The 24,784-nt window shown below is 48.1% G+C and overlaps 1 protein-coding gene across 6 annotated transcripts in view; it reads left to right on the plus strand.

Moving 5' to 3' along the window:
* Positions 1-14,218, plus strand: part of DCDC2C (doublecortin domain containing 2C) — an 84,104-nt gene extending 69,886 nt beyond the window's left edge. For 3 of the 6 annotated variants that reach the window (XM_086699941.1, XM_086699942.1, XM_086699943.1), the window contains one exon: positions 13,730-14,218. In XM_086699941.1, coding sequence (XP_086556067.1) covers positions 13,730-14,046 — 317 coding nt within the window. In that variant the 3' untranslated portion in view covers positions 14,047-14,218. Of the gene's footprint in view, positions 1-9,113; positions 9,162-13,729 lie in introns of all 6 variants that reach the window. The other 3 variants (XM_086699944.1, XM_086699945.1, XM_086699946.1) reach the window with 2 other exon arrangements.
* The last annotated feature ends 10,566 nt before the right edge of the window (positions 14,219-24,784 follow it).

A 24,784-nucleotide genomic window follows, 5' to 3' on the forward strand; every position in this document is an offset into this window, starting at 1 on the left:
TTTTTTTTATTTATTTTTGGGACAGAGAGAGACAGAGCATGAACGGGGGAGGGGCAGAGAGAGAGGGAGACACAGAATCGGAAACAGGCTCCAGGCTCCGAGCCATCAGCCCAGAGCCCGACGCGGGGCTCGAACTCACGGACCGCGAGATCGTGACCTGGCTGAAGTCGGACGCTTAACCGACTGCGCCACCCAGGCGCCCCAGCATTACTCATTTTTAACATAAACTAGCTCTCACGAGAGCCTTGGAGGTTTAAGGTGTGGAGGTGGAGAGCACCGGGCTCGTGTTCGGTAGAGCCACTAAGGAACAGAGGGGGCGGTGTCTGGGGACCAGCAAGGCTGGACCGTAGGAGCGTCGGTGGTTTTCAGGCTCCATGACGGTAGTGAGGTTCTTCGTGTCAGCTGACTTTCTATACGACTTCCCGTCTGTAGGCTGGGCGCAAAATCAGTGAGGGACACGGGCTGGCTTGGAACCCATTCTACCTTATTCTGTTTGGGGGTTCAATTTAAAATTTTCATTATAGGGCCGCCTGGGGGGCTCAGTCAGTTAGGCAACTGACTCTTGACTTCGGCTCAGATCATGATCTCACGGTTCGTGGGTTCCAGCCCCATGTGGGGCTCCGTGCTGACAGTGTGGAGCCTGATTTGGATTCTCTCTCTCCCTCTCTCTCTGCCGCTCCCCTGCTTGTGCGTGTGCCCTCTCTCTCAAAATAAACAAATAAACCTAAAAAATGAAGATTAATACATTTTCATTATAATTGTTTGTATTTCCACGATTGAAATCTCTCAACAACAATTTCTTTTTTTTTTTTTTTAATTTTTTTTTTAACGTTTTATTTATTTTTGAGACAGAGAGAGACAGAGCATGAACGGGGGAGGGGCAGAGAGAGAGGGAGACACAGAATCGGAAGCAGGCTCCAGGCTCCGAGCCATCAGCCCAGAGCCCGACGCGGGGCTCGAACTCACGGACCGCGAGATCGTGACCTGGCTGAAGTCGGACGCTTAACCGACTGAGCCACCCAGGCGCCCCACTCAACAATAATTTCTATTGGATGTCAGGAAAACAGAAACTCCACTGAATGTTCAGGAATGGCTACCATTTGATTTTCTATGGTTTTTGATACCTTAAGAGAAAAATCATATTGAGTATGATAAGTGCCAACCAGATAATCGGGGAATTTTGTTTTGTTTGGAAGAGAAAATGGTTATCTCCCAGATGCTAAAACTGGAAGGTGTGGCATCCACGAGGGCCCCAGGTCGCCACCTGGTGACCAGAAGGGAACCCCCGGGGTGCCCCTCATAAGTCAGGCTCAAGCGTCCCCTCGGGTGTGGAATATGGGTCTGAGCCACTGTGTCTCTTTTTGTTATTTGGATTAAATAAATTTTTTTAATGTTTATATTTGGGAGACAGAGAGAGAGAGAGGGAGGAAGACAGAGGATGAGTGGGGGAGCAGAGAGAGAGGGAGACACAGAATCTGAAGCAGGCTCCAGGCTCTGAGCTGTCAGCACGGAGTCCGACGCCGGGCTTGAACCCATGAATCGTGAGATCGAAATCGGACCGAAATCGGACACTTAACCGCCTGAGCCGCCCAGGCACCTTTGTTATTTGCTGTTTATTTGAAGGATGTTCTTCAGGTGACAGTTCATGACAGGGAGAAGTCTCAGCGAGCAACACCTAACCTGTCTCCCGCTGCCAGCCCCTCCTGTGCCCTTCCCCTGCGGTCAAGGCCTTGAGTACTTAAAAAAAAACCCTATTAAGTGCTGCAGGCGTTTATTGAGCCTTAAGTATATGAAATGTATATTGAACCATCTGCTTTAACGGCACTTTAAAATTACGCACAGATTCCAAAATACCTTCATAGACATTTCCTTTTCCTTTTTATTTTCATTTCAATCCCCTTGCCAGGTGATAATCCTCATATCACAGAGAACAGAATGACTACCTGTCTTGTCCTCGGTGACACAGGTGACAGAAGAAACAGCAGAAATTCAAGCAAATCCTTTTCTTCTCCCTCTACCCCGCCCCCCACCCATAGCCCATGAGGCACCGTGCTGGGTGGGCCAGCTCCCCCAGGGGACTGGCTCTGGTCTGCGGTGGGTTTACCCCTGACGCCAGCCCCGGGTCACCTGGTGAGGTGGCTTTGAGTGATTTTATGACCCCTCCAGTTTGTTTCCAAGTGACCAGGTTACCTTTGGGCTCCACTCAATAGATGTGTGGTTCAACAACAGCTTCAAGGTCTCTGGGCGGTTTTTCACCCGAGTACGTTACACAGGGCTGCTGGAGTTAATCAGCCAATCTGAGGCCACCAGAAATTGTGACTTATTTGGGAGAAGGGAATGAGCCCATTTCATACCTCACTGAAAAAATGTCACCTTTCCCACCGAGTGCTTGTGGCTGTTAGTGGCCGTCCATCCTATCAACTCCCATGGAAGCAGGTGCACGAAGCCTTGGACTTCTGGCCGGTTCTAACCCTTGCTCCCAGAACAGCGCAGTGCCTGCCTGCATTTTGTCAGACTTTGCACGTTTCGTTTTTCTGGGGGAATGAGGCCGTCTGAAGTCCCTGAGTTTAATTCAAGGTGATAATAATCTCATTGGTTTTATCTCACTGGGAGTCATTTTGGGCTGTGTTCTGTTGCTGTTATCTTTGCTTGTTTTGAGAATTGGGAAGTAGAGGGATATTCAAAGTGAAGGAACAAAAGAATCTGAAAAAAAAGACCGGTGTCTTTCCACTGTGGTTTTTCAGCCTTGTTACTTTGCTTCAAAGTGTTCACAGCTCCAGGGGCAGTCAGGGAATGAGCACAGCGCCGCTCAGCGCCCGGGTGCCTGGCTCAGACACCTGCTCTCGCAGCCTCGGTGAGACGGGGCCCCTCGCCTGGCGCTCCCCCGTGTGCCGAAGTTCGGCAGCCACCGGGCGACGCGTGGCCAGGCCAGACTCTTATGCTCTCCGGAGGCTTCCTTGTGTGTCTTTTTTTTTTTTTTTCTTCCTATGATTTTAGTCAGTCTGGAAACTTAGGAATCATTTAAGATACAATCGTAACTTATGGATTGTCATTCAAAGAGCCACTAGCATTTGGTGGGGACGGTGGGACCAGCAGGCGGGAAGGGCCTCCCAAACCGCAGAGAGCACGTACCCCGGGACCAGCTTGCCTTTTGGATCGACACATTTTTGGTTCAAAAGTACACTGTGACTTTCTGAGCTTTTCTTAAACGTGGTCTAATTTCACAGTCTCCTTTGACTTGTGATGGTACCCTACCCTGCCCTGGAAAAATTAATCACGATGACTTATTTTTAAAGTTTCATTTCACTATCTTTGGGTAAAGCTAGGGGACTGACTTGCCTGAACCAGGCTGCTATTTTATGACTTTGATCAGAGTGACCCTGCGCAGCCCTCACAGCCCTTCCCATCTCCCCACCCCTCAGAGGGTCCTTCCCTGCTTTTTTCTCTTCCTGTGGGTGGCCAGCGGAGAAGCCCTCTGCTCCAGGAGCTGTTGCCAGTTATCTACCCCATAGTGTGAAGTTCAGTGGCGCCCAGCTTCCTTTGTGCTTGGAAGCCATCTTAGAACGAGCTGACTCTTGGGAAGGGGGTGGGAAGGAAGTGACGGGGCTCTGACAGTAAGGCCGCGTAGGCCTGTGAGGCCAGCCCTGGTCTGTATGGGAGGATGCTAACCAAGCAGAAAGTGATTCCACTGAATACACATCTTATTTGACCAAGGATAAGGAAGACTGAGAGAGAAGCAAGTGGTTGGCTTGGTGTTTGGCCCCTGATTTGTGCTTCCCCGTTTACCCGTCGGCGCGTCTACGTGCTCCTGTGTGGTCTGAGATGTTTGGTAGGCAGCAACTCCACGAGTGCCATGTCTTTCCATTCTGTACGTTATGAGTGCTGTTGCTTGAGAGGTTTCATTTTTTGGCACATTCATTTAGTGATGTCCTGTGATCTTTTACGCAAGTATGAAATGACGCTTAGTTCTACAACGTGGTGCACAGGGGACTGAGCACCAGGCATCCAGAGGTAACTCTGGACCTGCTGTGTCAACTCAGATTGGCCCCAGGGGCCCCAGAAAGAGGCGGGTGGAATTGGTTAAGAGGAGGTGCTCCCTTTCGGTTGGGTTTGAGTCGGGCTGAACTGTGAAATTGGAGTGTGGTTCGACTCCTTCTGACGGCTCTTCTCGGATGATGAGCGTGTGCAGAGAAGCCGCCCCGTCCCTCCATGGTGCTGCCTGTGCTGAGGCTGCCTGGAGGGCTCGGGAGGGTGGCCGTGGGGACAGCTGCCATGGGGGACGAGAGCTCAGTGGTCCCTTGGGCTGTGCAGCAGGACTGACGTTCATTCACTGGGGGTTGCTTGAGTTTTGAACCCAGTCTTTGCCTTCAGACAGGACTAGGTCCAAGTAATCTTAGAGAAAAGTGTTCACTATACTTTTTTCTCCTTAGATGCTTTCCTTACCGCTAAACCTAAGTTGATTCTGAGAATCTAAGACCCCTCCTTCTTGGGCTAGCAGAGCTCAATTCCCATCTGGTATTTGGTCGACAGTCATTCTTAGGAGATACTGTGGTTTGGGTCCAGACCACTGCAATAAAGCAAATACTCCACTAAAGTGAATTCTGCAATACAGCAAGTCAGATGAAGGTTTTGGTTTCCTACTGTGTGTAAAAGTTACGTCTACACCACACTGGGGCCTGTTAAGCGTGCCGTGGCATTATGTCTAAAAAAAAAACCAGTGTAGATACTTCAAGAAATACTTTATTGCTAAAAATGCTATCCTCTGAGCTTTCAGTGAGTCATAACCACAGATCACCATCACACATATAGCAATAATGAAAAAGTCTGAAATATTGAAAGAATTACCCAGATGTGACGCGGAGGCACGGAGTGAGCCAGTGCTGTTGGAACAGTGATGTCACCAGACATGCTTGACTCAGAGTAGCCACAAACCCTCAATTTGAAAAGAAACAAACAAACAAACAAACAACACCCCAGTGTCTGCAAAGTGCCATAAAGGAAAGTTGCAACAGTGACACGAGGCATGCCTGAATAGGAAGCTTCTCTCCGGTTTTGCAGGATACGTAACCTTAGCTGATTAAATGATCTTCCAAGTTCATAAAGATGTCTTGGTGTTCATAAAACAAGTTGAATTTGTATGGCGCCTTTCTCCATTAGTGATGGGAGACTGTGCCTTATACACAGGGGTGCAGGGAGAGGGGCCATTTCCCTGTCTTCCTGAGGGCCATGAAAACAGGGTGTCCTTCCTTCTGTTTGTTGACATCACTTCTCCAAGATGATCTTGGAGAAGCGGTCATGGCATAGATTGAAACTGATAAGAGAACATTAATATGTAACGACCTAAAAATTATTTTTAAAATATTTGGGAATTGATAAGGAGAAGCAAAGTGTTAACCAGAGGAAGTGAGCATTCAAATGAACCTTAATCGCTTCGTCGGCCATGGGCGCGGGGGGAGGCATGCCGGACGGAGCGCGCTGGGGTCGGGCGCCCGCCCTGCCCCTGGTACCCGCGGCATCCGAGCAAGTAACTCAGACTCTTTGAACGTTATTTTGTTCATCTACGGAATTGAGGGCACGCGGCCCCGTTGTGATGTTCAATGAGAAAAGTGATATAAAGGTGTATGAAAAACTCTAAACTGTAAACAGACGTAGGGCAATTCTTCATCGTGCGCTCTCATCCCTGGGAACTTCCCCGAGCTCTGCAGCTCTGTATGCATGTGTTGTGTAGAGGCACCTGCGTCTCTCGGCCTGGCCGAGGGGCCCCTTCCTGCTGCGGCTCACCGTCATCAGGATCTTGACCTGGTTGCCAGCCATCTCCGCACACCTGATTTCGACTGGTCCTCTGGGTGGCATCTTCCGGTCTCTGTGCACCAAGCGGATGCTCGGGATGAAACCCTTAATATCCCTGCGCGGTCCAGGAACGCATCTCCCCTGCCTGCACCGTATACTTTGCTTGAATTTCTTGGCAAATTTCACAGGAATAAGGCCTGTGGCATATGTGTCGTGGTTTCTTTCAAACAAGATGCTGACACGTGTTCATCGGTAGGAAGTAAAGAATAATTAGCTTACAACATGGTTGGAATTTAGTCTAGGAAGGGACCCGAAAGATCCAGTCTCCCCATTTCCCCTGCAATTTCTCTTCTGAGGAGGTTCCACTCCCGTCACCACCCGGGTCTTCTTTTTTAGCTGTGAAATAAAAGGTAAGGACAAAGTCCTTGGTTTTCAATCTTTAAAAGAAAACATGGGAAAATTTTATAGTGGAGACATCTGGCAGGCAGCACCGGCCTGAGGGGTCAAGGTGAATACCACCAGTGATAAATAATGTAGTAGATGTCTTGGTATGAGGTGGTGAGAAGGGCTTTGCTTCTCTCTAGTAGTGTAGTACAATAGTAGTATTCCTCCAAAGCCATGACTCCAGTCTATTCCTGATAAAACATCAGCTACACCAAACTGAGGGACATTCTACAGAATACCCAACTGGTACTCTTCAAGAAAAGTGTCACGGTCATGGAAAATGAGGAAGGACCGAGAAGCTGTGACAGTTTGGAGGAGACTAGGAGACGCGGGGACTGACTGCAAGGTGCTATTGAGAACTGGATCCCGGGACAGCAAAGGGATATGAATGGAAACACTGGTGAATTCCAAGTCAAGTCTGTAGTGAAGCAGCGTTGTCTTACTGTTGATTTTAGTTTTTATAAACGTACCGTGGTTGTGTAAGATGTTAACACCAGGTGAAGCTGGGTGAAGAGAGGATTGGAGCTCTGTCAGGATTGGAGAGTGAAGTTGACACGGGTCATTACCCTGTGTGGGAAAGACGAGGCCCAAGGTGTGGTCTCAGGAGAAAGATAGAAAACAGGGTCGCTGGATGGGATGGGGCTATAGAGCTGAGAGGCCAACACTGGAAGGTGTGTCTCGAGTGGCCGCTGAGATCCCCAAGGACAGTGATGGGGCTCTGTTAGGGGGAGAGAGGGGCTGCGGGCCGGGGGGTCAGGAAGGGAGGGCCATGGCCACTCCAAGGAACATGGGTGGGAGGAAGAGTCTGATGACATGGGCTATGAAGAGGGAGGAGGAAGGGCTGAAGGTCTAGAAATGGCAGTGAGGAGCGAGGAGGACCCGTCCCCTCCTCCAAGCATGCGGGAGAGACAGCCGCCACCACCTGGGGACACTGTGGGGGAGACTGTGTCCTCAGGAGGGTATGACTTGGGTAATCTCTTCTGCGGGGCACTTTGAAGCTTCCGCACCTCTGAGCCAGCAAAATCCACCTCTGGAAGTTTATCCCAAGGCTACAAAATCAGACAATTTCTTATTCCCCATTGCCACCCTTGGCGTGGATTACAACTTCTAACAGCGAGTGGCGGGTCTGTGACTTCAATTTATTTCCATTTTGGGGGGCTTTACTCTGCTTTCCCAATTTTCTATCATAAGCACATTTGAATACCGAAAATTAAAATTATTTTAAGAGTAAAAATGTCTATATTGGCTGCAGGCGGGCTCATTAGGTTAACCTGTTTGTTATTCCGGGTCACCAGGGGGAGACGCGTCCTTCAAGCCACTATTGGAGATGCCGTGAATTCAAACTATTTTTTGATTTAACTTGTAATTCCCTCTAAGGACTTGGAAAATGCCTTTGCTAGTTTATTCGAAAACATTCCAGCCCACAGAGAAATCAGACGGCTAGGTAATCGTTACAGAATATGAAAGTTAAATGCTACCTAACTCTGGGCTTCTAACTTTTCGCGAGCGAATTATACCTCAAGCCCACACACTGGATTTATTTTCACCAATTTGAGCCTGACATCTTAATTCATAACCAGCAGCTGCCGTGTGTTCCAGCAGTCACTAAACTAAGTGCAAGTGAACAGGAGTCTTCAAGGCAAGCGCTGACGACTCTACGCACGGCACACTCAAGTCACATTATGCAGTAAAGCAGACGAGTGATGGAATTCTTTGTGGACGAAGGTGGGGGTCTCTGTGAACTCATCCAGCTGTCGTGGTGCATCTGGTTCCCGGTGGTCTCTGACCGCCTGCAATGTCGTGGCAACCAGCCTTCTCCTGAAACTCCTGGTTCTCGTTCACTCTCCTCTGCCCCGATTTTCAGACTCCCCAGCTGCTGCTGTTGGCAGTTTAATCTCCCCAATCAAATCTTGTAACAGCTTCTCGGATTTCTTCCTCTAGCGGCTGTCAGCAACCCCAGCCGCTCTTGTATATCGTTTTCATCCTGCTCGCCAAAATGTCAGGCCTTCAGTCTAGCTGTTTGGCCCTGGAGTTCAAGTTGACTGAAGCGCTTATTAGCAAAGGTATTTCTCTGTTACTCACGCCAGTGGAAACCTTGACACAGAGATACACTTAGAAGCACACATCTGTAATGGAACAGATATTTTCATGCTACGTGCGTGAATCGGCAGAGACTGCATAAATCTCCAAATCCCCGAAGCCAACGCAAAATTTCCAGATAAGATGTTAAATGGGGCAAATCCGCAGAAGCTGGATTGCCTTTATTGACGTCGTACCGCGTGGATTAGCATGTTATACCTTGCAAGCGTTGACATAAGTCATACGTGTCTGCTTTTAGTGTTTTTCATTTTAGACCGAGTGTTCTATTTTTATTGCTATTTACTCTTGGGGTTTTTGAAAAACAGCTGCTGTGTAAGTCGAGCTGGTTTACGTTTTCTGGTTGTTTGGAGGGTACACCCAACGCCTGCATTTTACGGTTTATTGGTGTAACCGGAGAGACTCTGTTACCTCCTAAATCTTGTGTGGAGCCAGGGAAACACCACCTATGCCCCTGACTGCCCTCGATGAAACCGCACGAGGAAACAGTTGAAGAGAAAAGAACGCCGTCACCAAAGGCCTTTTTTCCTCAGAGGAAGAAAACTAAGATCACAATTTTGCCAGTTGCCCTGTAATCTCAGAAACTACAATTTACGTAATGTTGGCATGACTTCCTGCGTAATAACGCGCGATTATCCTTTTACTGAAATTGGCTCTAAATTCTCTCAAAGCCAGTCACCATGGGAATATTCCAGCAATTCTTTTAGCTCTTACATCTAAATCTCATAATATGTAAACCCGTTGGTCCATTGATTACTATCTGGATGTTTCTCTCTTTTTATCACCTCTCAAGACCCTCAGTGAGAAGAAAAAAGTGGTTCCGTTTCCTGGTAAGAGAGTGAATTATCGATGATCGCTTACGGGGTGTGAATGACCCGTGCGGATGGCTGCTCTGGGCTCACTTTGTCCATTTGTGAGTTTCCCCTTTTGAAAATGTCCGAAGCAGGTCACTTTATGCGTTGCCCCAGCCTGACCTGGCCATCCACGGCCATCTGTTTACAGGCAGCCTTCCGCTTGGATTACGTGGCTTTGAACGAACGACTTACTCTTTCCTGACTAAGCAGGGACCCCTCTAAGCTGCATTTTATATGGCACGGTTTCGAGGTGACTTGACAAGTGGAGGTTTGGACGTCACCATAGGGTGGCGCTGTCTGTCGGCTCACGGTTCGTGGAATTGCTTTAATATTTCACTGCGTACCCTCGTGATAGTTGGTAAAAAAAAAAAAAAAAAGTAGGGAAGAGAAAAAAATAAAGTTCCTGAAACTTGTAACATGAAGTACGGGTTTCAGACAGGAGACTTCAGACCAATAAGTGAATACGTGCCCCTAAGTGACCCATTTGTAGCCGTTATTAGAGGTCTCTTGGATCGGGGGTTCAGTCCTGAAGGAAAATACAGCACGCGTATGTGACACTAGCAATATCCCGCTGGCGATTGCATTTGAGAGGCAAGGAGGGCTCAGGGCGTTTTGAAATAATGTTTTATTATATATTAACATGACGCATATAGTATTTTATGTTATATTAATATTTAATGTAATTTTATATTACATTTTATGGTAATACATTACCCATAAACATGCTTTGATATCTTCGTTCTATTTTTAACCTTGCACGTTCTAATTTTCTCTGCTTTTAGGATTGCCTTGTGTGCAGGGCTAGGGGATGGCTGGTCCATTCATTCTTTATTGCCCTCTTTCATGTATCAAACATTTTCTGAGTACCTTCGGCCTGTGGCGTTGAGCTGGGTGCCGGAGGACAAGGAGGGGGAGGCAGCCTCTTGGCGGCCGGCGGACTGTGAGTGGGGATCGCACCCACCCGCAGGAGGGCGCCCGCGGGAGGACGCCGAGCTTCTGAGCCTGCATGGCTCCCGGGTTTGCAAAGCGCGGCCGCCCGGCGCCAGCCCTCGCCGCCTCTGCCTTTCCTTCGACACACAGTCGTGTGCGTGTTAGTCCCCCACCCCGCCTTTGCTGTTTAAACGTGCATGTGATCACGGTGAGTATCACGTATCCGTCAATTTTAACAGCTCCCTGTCTGCTTCCATTCACTGGTCTCCATAATCCTACATTTTTAAGATTCATACTTTTACCCCAATTTTTCAAGAAGGGAAGAACTGAAACCCAGAAAGGGGAAGGCGACTCGTCCAATATTATTGTTGAAGCTGGGGGTGGGGGGGTGGGGGATGCGGGGCAGGGCTCCCAGAGGAGCTGCGGGTTCTGCGCTGGGTACTTGCTGGGCACCGAGTGTGCATGCGAGTGAGGCTCGGACTTGCTGTGCCCGAGAAGCTCACTGATACCGGGGTTGGGGGCAGATGCATAAGCGGAGGTTGTGTGGGTGCCGTGGAAGGTCCCTGAAGGAGAACACGGGCCTGTCTGGGCCGGGGAGGGGCTGCAGGGACTTCCAGGTGGTGCCGTGAAGGAGAGGGCGGCTCGGGTGGGGTGTGGACGGTCCGTGGGGAGCCGCCAAGCGGGCGCTGCGGAGAAGGGCCCGCAGGTGCCACGGGCGCAGCGGTGGCCGCACGCGGCAGGTGCAGGCGTCTGCGGTCCACACAGGCACCGGTGGGGGCGCGGCACTGGTGCGGGCGGGAGGCACGTGTCCATTTCAGGTCGGTTTTAGGTCCTACCGGGTAGGCTGGGACCCGTGAGGGCGGAGTGTCGGGGACTTTGCACAGAGATTCTCTCTGGATCGCGCGAAGTGTAGCGAGGCCTGGAGCCTCCCCTGGGTGTCTCCCCCCAGCGGTGACGCGGGGGTCTCGGTTTGGGCGCGTCACCGTCTCCCACAGGTGACGGTGGAGTTTGCACGGGGAGGAGGCTGCCTCAGGCCATCGCCTCCTCAACCCAGAGCGGCGGGCATCTCGTCTCACGGCCCTTTGGTCAGAATGGGTGTCTGGCCCCCCGTGGAGGCTGCGGTCTGGAAGGGTCTTTGGTGGCTCCGCCCCAGGCATGGGGGAGGGGAGCCGGCCTGGCGGCCCCTGGCATCACCACCACAGCCTGATGTGTCATTCGGAGGGTCAGGGGCTTCATGTGTCAGAGCAGGTGACATCATCGCATTGATGCTTAAGATAATGATGTGGACATCAGGGGAGAAGGGCAAGGTGACAGTGTTACCTTCATTCACAATATTCTGTGGTGGAGGCCTGGACGGGACTGGGCCGCAGGGAAGGGACAGCATCCCGGGAGGTGACGGGGGCCCGGACGGGACTGGGCTGCAGGGAAGGGACAGCGTCCCAGGAGGTGATGGAGGCCCGGACGAGACTGGGCCGCAGGGAAGGGACAGCGTCCTGGGAGGTGATGGAGGCCCGGACGGAACTGGGCCGCAGGGAAGGGACAGCATCCCGGGAGGTGACGGGGGCCCGGACGGGACTGGGCTGCAGGGAAGGGACAGCGTCCCAGGAGGTGATGGAGGCCCGGACGGGACTGGGCCGCAGGGAAGGGACAGCGTCCCAGGAGGTGATGGAGGCCCGGACGGAACTGGGCCGCAGGGAAGGGACAGCATCCCGGGAGGTGACGGGGGCCCGGACGGGACTGGGCTGCAGAGAAGGGACAGCGTCCCAGGAGGTGACGGGGGCCTGGACCGCAGAGAAGGGACAGCGTCCTGGGAGGTGACGGAGGCCCGGACGGAACTGGGCCTCAGGGAAGGGACAGCGTCCCGGGAGGTGACAGAGGCCCGGACGGGACTGGGCTGCAGGGAAGGGACAGCGTCCCAGGAGGTGATGGAGGCCCGGACGGAACTGGGCCGCAGGGAAGGGACAGCATCCCGGGAGGTGACGGGGGCCCGGACGGGACTGGGCTGCAGAGAAGGGACAGCGTCCCAGGAGGTGACGGGGGCCTGGACCGCAGAGAAGGGACAGCGTCCTGGGAGGTGACGGAGGCCCGGACGGAACTGGGCCGCAGGGAAGGGACAGCGTCCCGGGAGGTGACAGAGGCCCGGACGGGACTGGGCTGCAGGGAAGGGACAGCGTCCCAGGAGGTGATGGAGGCCCGGACGGAACTGGGCCGCAGGGAAGGGACAGCATCCCGGGAGGTGACAGAGGCCCGGACGGGACTGGGCTGCAGGGAAGGGACAGCGTCCCAGGAGGTGATGGAGGCCCGGACGGGACTGGGCCACAGGGAAGGGACAGTGTCCCGGGAGGTGACGGGGGCCCGGATGGGACTGGGCCGCAGGGAAGGGACAGCGTCCCTGGAGGTGATGGAGGCCCGGACGGAACTGGGCCGCAGGGAAGGGACAGCGTCCCGGGAGGTGACAGAGGCCCGGACGGGACTGGGCTTCAGGGAAGGGACAGCGTCCCAGGAGGTGATGGAGGCCCGGACGGGACTGGGCCGCAGGGAAGGGACAGTGTCCCGGGAGGTGACGGGGGCCCGGATGGGACTGGGCCGCAGGGAAGGGACAGCGTCCCGGGAGGTGATGGAGGCCCAGACGGGACTGGGCCGCAGGGAAGGGACAGCATCCTGGGAGGTGACGGGGGCCTGGATGGGACTGGGCTGGAGAGAAGGGACAGCGTCCCGGGAGGTGATGGAGGCCCGGACGAGACTGGGCCGCAGGGAAGGGACTTTGCAGGAAGATTTGTGAATTTGACCATATTGACCAAATTTGGCCGCAGGTTGGATACGAGGGGCAAGGGTGAAGTTGGAGGTTCTGGGCTGGGGCCTGGGTCTTGCTTCCGTGAAGGAGAGAAAGAACAGGTTTTGGGGGAAGGCAACAGGTAAGCACGTCTGCTGACACACCTGCCTTCTCAGAGGTTCCGTGAGGCCTCTCGCTGAAGACGCCATTCCGCAGGTACAGCAGTGGTGTTTGCAGTGTCCGGGACCAGCGTTGATTCCCTGTGCCCAATGGCATGTTTCGCCATAGGAACAGATGGTACCATCACCGACGAATGTGGTTTGGCAAGTGACAGATTCCCAAGTACCTCATAATCTTTCTGCTTCCATAGGTTGTTTTCATGTGTTGGTGCCTCTTCTGGAGAAAGACAGTGGTTTTGGATTCTCCTGCGCTCTGATTTGTCCTTTTTGATTTTACTAAAAGTGCCTTTTTTATGTTAGTGAAAACACAAGAGTCTTTCCTGTGGTTTATCAATTTTCAAACAACTAGTGGATTACATCTATTTAATTAATATTAGCACATCGTTTATACTGGCTTCTCTTGACCTTCTCTGATACTAGTACATCCTACCTATTTTATGCTTATTTAAGATTCTATTTCCAAGTGAGAATAAAAGTGATAATGTACGTAAAGCACCTTGGAAGTGTAAAAGCCCATGTGAGAATTATTTTTATTAATATTATCACTATCGATATGAAATTGATGATATAGTAGCTATGTTTGTTATTTTATGATTTATGTCACTTGATTTAGATGGCTACTACGTTTATTGGTGATTTTGTTTTATTTTTGTTTACTGAAGAAAAAGAACCATATGACCTTCTAGAGGGAAAAAACACACCTGTACTACTAGAAACCCCAGTGAAAATAGAAGACCGAAGACAACCACCAATGGGACAGCAATCACGAGAAGAATCATCATCAGGACGATCGGAAGAAAAGCCTGAAGACCAAGAATTGCTCGAACAGCCATCCTGGGGGCAGCCATCCCAAGAACAGATACCCGACAAACGAGAACCATCTGAACAGTCATCCTTGACACAATCATCCCAAGAACAGATACCTGACACATGGGAACCATCGTACCTGAGCAGCCATCGTTGGGGCAAAAAGAGATGACACACGGAGGAAAAACTGAACAAATACCATGAAAACAACATATCAGCCATGTTGTAAAGAATAACAGTCAGAAGCTAGAAAGGATCGCACGGCAAATGAAAAGAAAATTAGACATTTATTTCACGGTATGCTAAAGAGGTATGCTAGTACAATATTAAAATTGGGCATTTCATATTTTGGTGGTCAAAGTTTAAAAAAATGATTAAGACTAAATTCGTCTGGAGTTCCTTCCCCTGTTCCCTGAATTTTAGTGAAACTGGGAGGGGAGGGAAGTGATTAGTGAGATGTAATGTGTATCACCACCTGGCTCACACCTTCATTTCTTAGAGCATCGGTCCATATCTAGTATTCCAGGTGACTCAGTTGCCCTGAAAATGACACACATTTATTTACACAGTTATCTATGGTTAATTTTTTTCTGTTTAACAGTGAATTAGGGTATCGTCTAATAATTGTACATATATATACACGCGCAAACATATACATCACACACACACAAATGCTTTATATGTCAGAAATTGATAGTAGAACCCATGGAATGTACATTTTGGTGATTAAGAGAATGGGTTCTCAAGTCAGATGATACAAGTTTGGCCTCTCCACTCATTAAGTGTGTGAACTATGTCTGTGCCTCAGTTTACTCCTCCATAAATTGAGGCTAATTATAATACCGAATTCATAAGTTTTGGGGATATTTTAAAGCAATAACACTTACTTTTAAGGTTTATTTATTTTGGGGAGGGTAGGGGCAGAGAGGGAGAGAGAGTGCATGCAAGCAGGGGAGGGGCAGGGAGAAGGGGAGAGAGAGAAGCCCAAGCAGGCTCCACGCTATTAGCTCGGAGCCTGATGTGGGGCTCGATCCCACGAACTGTGAGATCATGACCTGAGCCAAAATCAAGAGTTAGACGCCCAATTGACTGAGCCACCCAGGTGCCCCTAAAGCAATAATACTTATTCTAAAGTACTTAGAACAATGCTGGACACACTAAAATACGTTATTACTGTTATTTCATTTTGGTTGTTTTCCTGTTTGTTATTTTATTTCCTTAAAGACAGAGGGAGACAGAGTGCGAGTGGGGGAGGGGCAGAGAGAGAGGGAGACACAGAATCCGAAACAGCTCCAGGCTCTGAGCCGTCAGCACAGAGCCCGACGCGGGGCTCGAACCCACGAACTGTGAGATCATGACCCGAGCCGAAGTCGGACGCTCAACCGACCAAGCCATCCAGGCGCCCCTCTGTTTGTTATTCAGTGAGAGAAGACAAGCAGATCATTCCGCTCAGGTTCTCTGCTAAGATCCTTATTGTGTTTGAGCTTCTTACCTACCAACATGGAAGCAAGGATTTGCGGACTGTCAGGGTCCAGGCAGAAATCAAACCTGTGCTGCACCGCTGGTTAGTCACAGAGTGCTGGCGTGTGGAAGGAGAAAGGAAAGCCGTTGTGTCGCCATCATTATGGAGTTTTTGGTTTGTTGTTGGACTTGACTGTAGCATTTACGACTCCTTAAGGAGGGAATTGGGGTCAAATGGAAATCATCTCCGTCTCATCTTTAGCTTTTTTTGGCTAACAAGTTTCTGGTGGAGAGCCCGTGGGTGTTGATGTTGTTCCGTGCGTCGTCCCCGTTTTGGTGCTTGAGAAAGAACGTTACAACAGCATTCTCTGCTCCTTTTTGCCTGGGGTCTCTGTGCGCTGTCCTGGTGTATGTCGTCGCGTGAAGAGGGTGCAGTGGTTGAGAACCGCCGGTCTGGTCTAGGTGCCACCTGCGTTGACCGTATGCTCTTGAACATTTACGTGTCATTTCCAAGCATGAGCTGTTTTCGGTGAACTGAGAATGTTGGAGCTGCGGGCACCCCCAGAGGTGGTGGAGGGCACAGCAGACATCGTGGGTCACCATGGGGGTTGGAGGCCGCCAGAGTCCCGTGTGACTGTACCTTTCGGTGGCAGGGGCAGGGCTCCGAGTCATGTGTTTCTTTCCTTTCTTCCCCCCAAAAAATTAGTTCTAAATCCACTGTAATACTCAACCTTATTGAGTAAGTGTGTGAAGCACATGAAACGAGGCTCTCTGAAATTCCTAGTACTATCCTGGCGTAATATGGATTCGTTTTATTTTCGCGGATACGTGGGTACTGCTTCATCCAATGATGTTCATATTTTGGGCCTAGTTTTAGGGGAGGACCTCCCCCAGGGGGGTCCTTCGGAGAGTTATTCAGTATTAAAATCAAACGAGAATGCAGACCCAAACAATACCATGGTGTCTTAGTACATGTGAAGACGTGGGGCCGAGGTTGGAATGGGAGATGATGGATGAAGGGTTATTTTATTTTATAGTATTTTATTTATTTTATTTTTAATTTTAATTCCAGTGCAGTCAACATACAGTGCTGTATTAGTTTCAGGGGTATGATATAGTGATTCAACACTTCCGTACCTTACTCAGTGCTCATCCTGAGATGTGTTCTCTTCATCCCCGTCACTTATTTCCCCAACCCCCTGCCCTACCAGTGACCATGGGTGTGTTCTCTAGAGTTCAGAGTCTGTGTCTTGGTTTGTCTCTTTCTTCCCCCTTTTTGTTCATTTTGTTTCTTAAATTCCACTTATGAGTGGAATCATGTGATATGTGTCTTTTTCTGACTGGCTTATTTCACTTAGCATTATACCCTCTAGATTTATCCATGTTGTTGCAGATGGCAAAATTTCATTTTATGTATTTATTTGTGTATTTACTTTTTACTTTATTTATTTAATTTTATTTTTAAAAGAATATTTATTATTGAGAGACAGAGAGACACAGAGTGTGAGCAGAGGAGGGGTAGAGAGAGGAGAAGACACAGAATCTGAAGCAGGCTCCAGGCTCTGAGCAATCAGCACAGAGCCTGACGCGGGGCTCAAACTCACAAACTGTGAGATCATGACCTGAGCCGAAGTCGGTCGCCTAACCAACTGAGCCACCCAGGTGCCCCCCCCCTTTTTTTTTAATATATGAAATTTATTGTCAAATTGGTATCCATACGACACCCAGTGCTCATCCCAAAAGATGCCCTCTTCAATACCCATCACCCACCCCCCTCCACCCCCCATCAGCCCTCAGTTTGTTCTCATTTTTTAAGAGTTTCTTATGCTTTGGCTCTCTCCCACTCTAACCTGTTTTTTTTTTTTTTCCTTCTCCTCCCCCATGGGTTTCTGTTAAGTTTCTCGGGATCCACATAAGAGTGAAAACATATGGTATCTGTCTTTCTCTGTATGGCTTATTTCACTCAGCATCACACTCTCCAGTTCCATCCACGTTGCTACAAAGGGCCATATTTCATTCTTTCTCATTGCCACGTAATACTCAATTGTGTATGTAAACCACAACTTTTTTATCCATTCATCAGTTGATGGACATTTAGGCTCTTTCCAAAATTTGGCTATTGTTGAGCGTGCTGCTATAAACATTGGGGTGCAAGTGCCCCTCTGCATCAGCACTCCTGGATCCCTTGGGTAAATTCCTAGCAGTGCTACTGCTGGGTCATAGGGTAGGTCTATTTTTAATTTTTTGAGGAACCTCCACACTGTTTTCCAGAGCAGCTGCACCAGTTTGCATTCCCACCAACAGTGCAAGAGTGTCTCTGGGATATTTTCACGCAATACTGTAGATTCTCAACATGCCACAGGCTGCCATCTAGGAAAGCACCCAGAACATGCAGTAAAATGATAACAGTTTTGGGAAGTTCTCTTTTAATCTGTTTTTCATTTTATTTTCTTTAATCTTTATTTTTGAGAGAGTGAGAGAGACAGAGTGAGAGGAGGGGAGGAGCAGAGAGAGAGGGAGACATAGAATCCGAAGCAGGCTCCAGGCTCTGAGCTGTCAGCACAGAGCCCAACAGGGGGCTCAAACCCATGAACCATCAGATTGTGACCTAAGCCGAAGTCGGACACTTAACCGACTGAGCCACCCAGGTGCCCCATAATCTTTTTTTTTTTTTTTAATGTCTTTCAGATGGCCTGGGAGTAGAAACCAATAAACTAAAAAAAAAAATCACTTTTCTATCTACCTGACATCAATATTCCTTCAATCATAGTGTTTCCATCTTGCATACGGACATTTTAACAGTGAGAACACCATGTCTGGGGGAAACAAACCCATGCATGGTGTCTTCTCAAAAGCTAAAGATGAGGGTTTTCCAAAGGATCCCATAGTGTTCTAAGTCCTTTTCTTGGTGGCATTTCTTTTTAGTAAACATTTGAAAGAATGACATGTAGTTCTTCGTAATTAAGCCTCACAAAGATCATTTGGAAAATCAGAGGAATTTGGAATCACCCGTGCGCATAGCCCCTTGTTTGTTTTCCTTGGAATGTGTTTTGGAAGATACTGGTTCATTATTGGAAGGTGTTGTTCTCACCAAGAGGGATCTAGAACCTCTGCTATATGAAGTTCTAAGTATGAAAATAATTTACCCTCTGAATGATCAGTTCAAAAGGAAAACATATCCAAGGTTAGCTGGAAAAAGGATTTTCCTAGTTTACTTATATATTTTCACAAAGACAAAAGTGATAGTCATACAACTAAGTGCAAAGATTTGAGTTTTCTTCAGCAAAGATTTTCATGTTAGCAAAGAGCACTTATCTCTCTTCCGTTTGCATTCTAGTCCTAGTTGAAGAAGCTGTAGGCTGTTTGCCTTTACATCTGGGTGAAAAAAAAAAAAGAAATCATGTGCTCCTTACAAGGCGAAATTTTCACAGTAGAGACTTCAGTGTCATTTGGTGGGTACGGAACACTGTCACGTTCAAGCCTGAAAGGTATTTACTGTTACAACTATGGTTAAACTATTACAACCATCGACAATAGACTCAATAGTTTCATCTTATTATATTTTTATCGATGCTTCAAAATGTTTTGGAAATTGGTCTGCATTCAAGTTTTTGTATTTTTTTAATTTTTATTTTTTAACGTTTTTTTATTTTTGAGACAGAGAGCGACAGAGCATGAAGAGGGGAGAGGCAGAGAGAGAGGGAGACACAGAATCCGAAACAGGCTCCAGGCTCTGAGCCGTCAGCACAGAGCCTGACGTGGGGCTTGAACTCACGGACCGCGAGATCATGATCTGAGCCGAAGTCGTACGCTTAACTGATCAAGCCACCCAGGCGCCCCTCAAGTTTATTTTTATTTAACTTCAAACATCATTTGAATTGTTTCATCAGATGATTGAACATCATTGAACATCATCAGATTGTTCAAAACTCACACTGCCCTTTGAAAACAGCCAGACTTTATGTACTGTACGGGCCCATTTTCAGAATTTTCAAAGAATTCTCATCGTTTGTAATTCCATTTTCATACGTTCTAAATCAAACTAGTCTTTTATAAAAAGTTGAATACGAACTTTTTTTTCCCCCTGTAGAGTAGTTTTCTTTGTTGGAGTTTCTCGGGGTCGCTGTGTCGATTCTCAAAACCACAGATTGAAATCTGTCCCCGGAGCACACGTAGGGGGCTTAGGGTCTCTCGTGCTTGGAAACATACGAAGACTTTCAGGGATGTTTTTGCAAATTTAAAATGTATTCAAACCCATTTGCTTCTCTGCTAATTAGGTAATACTATCTGTTTCTGTGTTTGTTCAGAGAAAGTAGGGCAGATTTGAGCTCTGTTTTCTGTATTCCTTTTCTAGTCTGCCTAAGAAACGCTGACCAACCAAACCTGCAGGCAACTAGCTTTCTTCAGAGCTGCAGAAATACCCACAGAAACATTAACACGCATTTCCACCCCACCCCCACCCCCTGCCTTCCACCCAAGCATCTTGTTTGTTGTTTTCTTCAATTTAACGACTGTCTCTGCAAAATGTATCGACCTAAAAGACCCACTACCACTATTTCACTGGTGGATCTCCTCAGAGTGGTTGAGACTCCACATGGGACCCACAGTTGGTGAGTCATAACCCACGTCGGCTCTTGGGATCGATGCTTCGGCATTAGGAATATTTTGCACGTTTTTTCCTTTGAATCATTTCTCTTCTATTGGTGTTTCTTTTCATGGGGGGACAGTTTAAAACGTGGGGGATCTTATTACCATGCTGAGCCCCTGCCACCATCAAAAAGATTTCCTCCAGAATGAAGCTACGAATTGCCAATTTCCCGTTATGATTATATCTGGAATGTGTGACCCTCCTCCTTTAAGTTGCTTGATCTGTTTGCCAAATACATTTGATTGGGTTTACCTATGGAGTGGCTAGAAATGGAGTAAAACAGAAAGCTATATTGATAAAAATTAGACTCTTTCGTAATGATTTGACGAATTATCCCTCCATGTTATCGCCCACCAGGAAGCTATATACATGTAATTGCATCTTCAAGAATCAGTTTGATCACTAAATTAATTAGACAAGGTTGGTGAAATCTATGGACTCCTGTTTCTTGTGATTATGTTTATAATGATGCGCAGTTCATTTTTCCTGTATGTCCACTTTTTGAAAATACGGAGCATCAAAGTTCTAATTGGTAAGAGCCTCTGTGATGCCTTGTGGAATAGTTCTGTATGTTTCATAAGAGAAAAATGATGAGCAAGAGCCATCAAGGCCCCACACTCACAGGATTTCTATTCCAGTAGGAGAAAGAGGTTAGTTGAGTCATAGGAACCCTGCAGTCCAGTCCTGATTTAGCTCAGTCCCTAATTGGATTAAAATACCACCCCCACTAAAAGTCTAGCAGAAAGGGGAAGTCCTCCCTGGGGAAATAACATGGTCCTAAATGCCCAATGCCCTGCATTCAAGAAAAGATGATCAGGTGTGAAGAGACACGGGATTATATCACTGAGAATCAAGAGAATTAACAGCAAAAGCACAGGGGATGTAGTGATCTCACACTACTCTGCTGGTGTCGGCAGAAAAGAACTTCAAAATAACAATAATCAGCATGTTCAGGGACATAGAAGGAAAAGAACAGAGATTTTTACCAAAAAGGTGGAATCTACAAAAAGGGATCGAAAGGAAATTTTGGAACAGACCCACGTGACACAGGAATGGAGATAACTTATCAAATAGAGCAGAAAACAGGACTAGGAAACTGATAAACCGATCAAGAGAAAATACACTGAGGCACACAGAGAGAAAATAATAGAAAACACATAAACGACTCTAAGAGATCTGCATGATCTCGTGAAAAGGTTTAATATAAGTGAAATTGGAGTCTCAGAAGGAGAGGACAGAGGGCCTGTGAGAGAAGAAGAAATGAAACGTTGGGAGAAGCAATCCTATTAATGGCAGCAGGGAGATGGGGGGGCGGGTCCAGGGAAGTTTTTAATTTCCTTTCCCTTCTTGTTCCTTTGCTTTTCTTCTTTCCTTTCCCTTTCTCTCTCTCTTCTCTCCTTCTCCTCTCCTCTCCTCTCCTCTCCTCCCCTCCCCTCCCCTCCCCTCCCCTCCCCCTCTTCCTTTCCCCCTTTTCTTTCTTTTGCTTTCTTTCATATGATTGATGCTCAAAATGGTGCAGGCCATTATTAGGATGATTCCATAGAAAGAGTGTGACGGGCCAATTTTAAGAAAGCCACAGGGACAGAAGGCAAGAGCACGTGGAGGGAGGGCTATTTGGATACTTGGCAGGAGGGAGTGGGAGAGTGATATAGATGTGGCCACAGTTGTAGGTTTGCTGCTGGGAATCTCAGGTTGCTTTAATAGGTTTTAATGAAATATGCATTGGAGTCAGTGATGGAGAGTCAAGGGGGGGAATAAAAGAAATTGTAAGAGAGAGCAAAAGGATAAAATACACTTACTAGGAAAAGGGGCAGTGATATGTACCAAGTTCAAGGATGGGTCTTGAGATTAAAAAAGAAGCAGAGAAGAGAAAGTAAGGATGGGAGGTTCCTTCACCTGGAAGACGAGAGGGTTTTTTTGGACAAAGTTTGTAATCTTAGAAGATAGCTTAGAGAAGGCGTGATGCTTTCGGACCTTGAGGGATACTTTGATACAGGAGGCCAGGCTAGAGGGTTCTAAAACTGCTCTTAAAAGACAAGCCTGGGGGGAGAAAAGACAAAACCAGGAAAAGGAGTATTAGTTGCTATCATGTCAGGAAGAATTGTGGGAGCCTAAAGAAATCTAACACAGAGAGGGAGAGATGAAGTTTAAGAGGGTGCAATGGAACTATTTTCTTAAAGGGAGCCTAGGGTCATGAACCTTGAGACAGGAAACCCATTAAAGATGCTGGTGGGGATTCAGTAATCTGTGCGATCGGACAACTGTCCCCTAAGGACTCAGCACTGAGAAGGCAAGAGAGAGCACTTCTAGCACAATCACATGAATGCGGATGGTACAGTATTTCGGGCAGGGGCCGGGTCTAAACTGCGTGGGTAGTTTACAGCGTCGGGTCTATAAGGGCAGGTACAGAGCCCCTTCTAGAACGGGGGCTTCTAGAGGACAGGGTACTAGCAGGTGAAGTTCAATCTGGTTACATGGTAGACTCGGGAGCGAATAGTTCCGGTGGAATTTTACACCATAGAGAACTGAGAAGGCACAACACTTGTATGAATAATAAATGCTTTGACAACATTAAAATTTACCAATTTTGTACCATTCACTGTGGGAATTCCCTCAAGGCCAAAATTGTGGAAGAATGCCGGAAAACAAATCTCTGGATTGGGAAAAAAAGGGTGCAAAGAAATCCTGCCGATGTGACAGGAGTCAGAACCTAATGGGGCAAGAAGGAAAAGTGAGAACATAAGCAGAAGAGGAGAGTTTGCCAACTTCTGCTGAGCCTTCTTGAACTTGGTAGTGGAAACCAGAAGAAAAAGGAACAACGAGAGGTTATTTCTTCTTTACAGAAAAAGGTAATAGCCAAGGAAACAATTTTAGCCACCGTGGAGGTAGCTAGCCCAGGCAAGTTACTCAAGGCTGGGATTGTGACTGGCTTCCCCTGACAAAGTTGTGGGAAGGGCACACATCGTCCCAAGGATCACTGTTGAGGGGCTGGGGTTCTTTTTGTCCCAGTGATGGCTGTTCTGGTGACTGCTGTCCCAGTGGTGATTCTCTCTGGGCTTCTCTCTGTAGGTCTTAGCAGTACAGGTATCGGTTGTACTGTGGGTCGCTTGTATATGAGGAGTCGCTTTTTTAAAAATACTGTTTTTAAGATTCTGTCTTTGCCTTTGGCTTCGGGTAGTTTGATTGTGAGGTGTGTGGCTGCAGATCTGTGAGTTGATCTGACTCGGAATTTGTTGAGTTTAGGGTTCAGCTGCTGATTGGACAGAGTTTCTTAAACACCTTAACCCAGAAAGTCTCCAACCTTTCCTGGAGAGCTCTGTATGTGTGTTGGGGACCCTTCGGTATCCAGCAGGGGATGTGCACTTCTTAGGTTGCACGTCTTAGGGTCGGCCAAAGGTGGGACTTTAGGGCCTTCTCAGGTCTTTCCTGGGTACACACACAGCTCTATGGCCTTGTAGATTCTCAGGAATAGATCAGAACTTTGCAGAGCCCCCTGTTGATAGCCCCCTGATTCCCTAGCTTTTCCTTTAAACTAACACTTAAAAAGTTAGAATTGTTTGGTCAGCCCTAACCAATGTGCCCCTTCAAGCAGCTGTGATATTAAACAGTTGCCACTGATTGTTTTCTGGAAGCGTCCCAGGGAGACAGAGCTGTTTGTACAGAGAGAGCTCTGAGTCACCAGGTCGAAGAAAGAGGAGCCCCAGGGGTGCCTGGGTGGCTCAGTTGGTTAAGTGTCTGCCTTTGGCTCAGATCATGATCTCACAGTCTGTGCGTTCGAGCCCCAGGTCGGGCTTTACGCTGACAGCTCGGAGCCTGGAGCCTGCTTCGGATTCTGTGTCTCCCTCTCTCTCTGCCCCTCCCCTACTCACATTCTGTCTCTCTCTCTCAAAAATAAATAAACATTAAAAAAAAAAAAGAGAGAGAGAGAAGCCCTGAGAATGGAGATTTTCACATTGCTGCCAGACAGCAGATACCTGGGTGTGAACCTCCGGCGAGTCTTAAAACCATTCTGCCTTCTCCAGTGGCCGCTAACCTGCAACTTTTCACAGCTTCTGCGGTTAGGAGGCTGTTCGTTTTCATGGCTGTTAAGCTGGGAAGAGGGAGACTGAAGTAGGTTTGCTGTTCTCACTGAGATTCAGTTCTCTGTCTTGATTCCATGCTCCCTGATAGCTGCGACATTTCGGTTAATTTCATCAGTTCCGGAAAAGTCAATTTGGACACTTTTTGGTAGTGTTTTCCTTGCTTGTATAGAGGGGTGGTCTTTGGATGGCCCTCACTCCGCCATCTCGGAAGTGCTTCTTGCTTGCATTCTTGACTTGCGAGTGCTGGGACTGCAGGCTTCCCCCACTTCTGCACCTGCTGTATTTTCTTCTGTTCTCCCTTGGTTCGTGTCAGTACAGAGACGCACATCAGCAAGCCAGCTGCCCACATGGGCTCCCAGCTGGGGAATGGCACGTCAGGTTGTCTCTCTTGCAAGCCCTCAATTTTTGTGATCAGTAGGTATGACACCCTCCTTCATTTGACCTTGGGCGGATGTGGGAGGAAGTACTTGTCTCCCTCCACTTGAAGGGAAGGAGGGGAGGAAGAGCAGAAGCATTGTCCATTGAGCCGATGATTGGGATGATCATATCATCTATTATCTGAACTGGGATATTTTTAATAGCAAAAAGTACTCAAGACAATGTAGTATATGTATGTGTGAGTAAAGAGGAAGGGAGAGAGAGAGAGGAAGGAGGATAGGGAGGAGGGAGAAGGAGAGACACACATGCGTAGAAAGACACATACTCACAGGGATGCACAC

The sequence above is a fragment of the Puma concolor genome, chromosome A3 (assembly GCF_028749965.1).
Source record: "Puma concolor isolate L17-30 chromosome A3, mPumCon1.1.hap2, whole genome shotgun sequence".
Taxonomy (NCBI): Eukaryota; Metazoa; Chordata; class Mammalia; order Carnivora; family Felidae; genus Puma; species Puma concolor.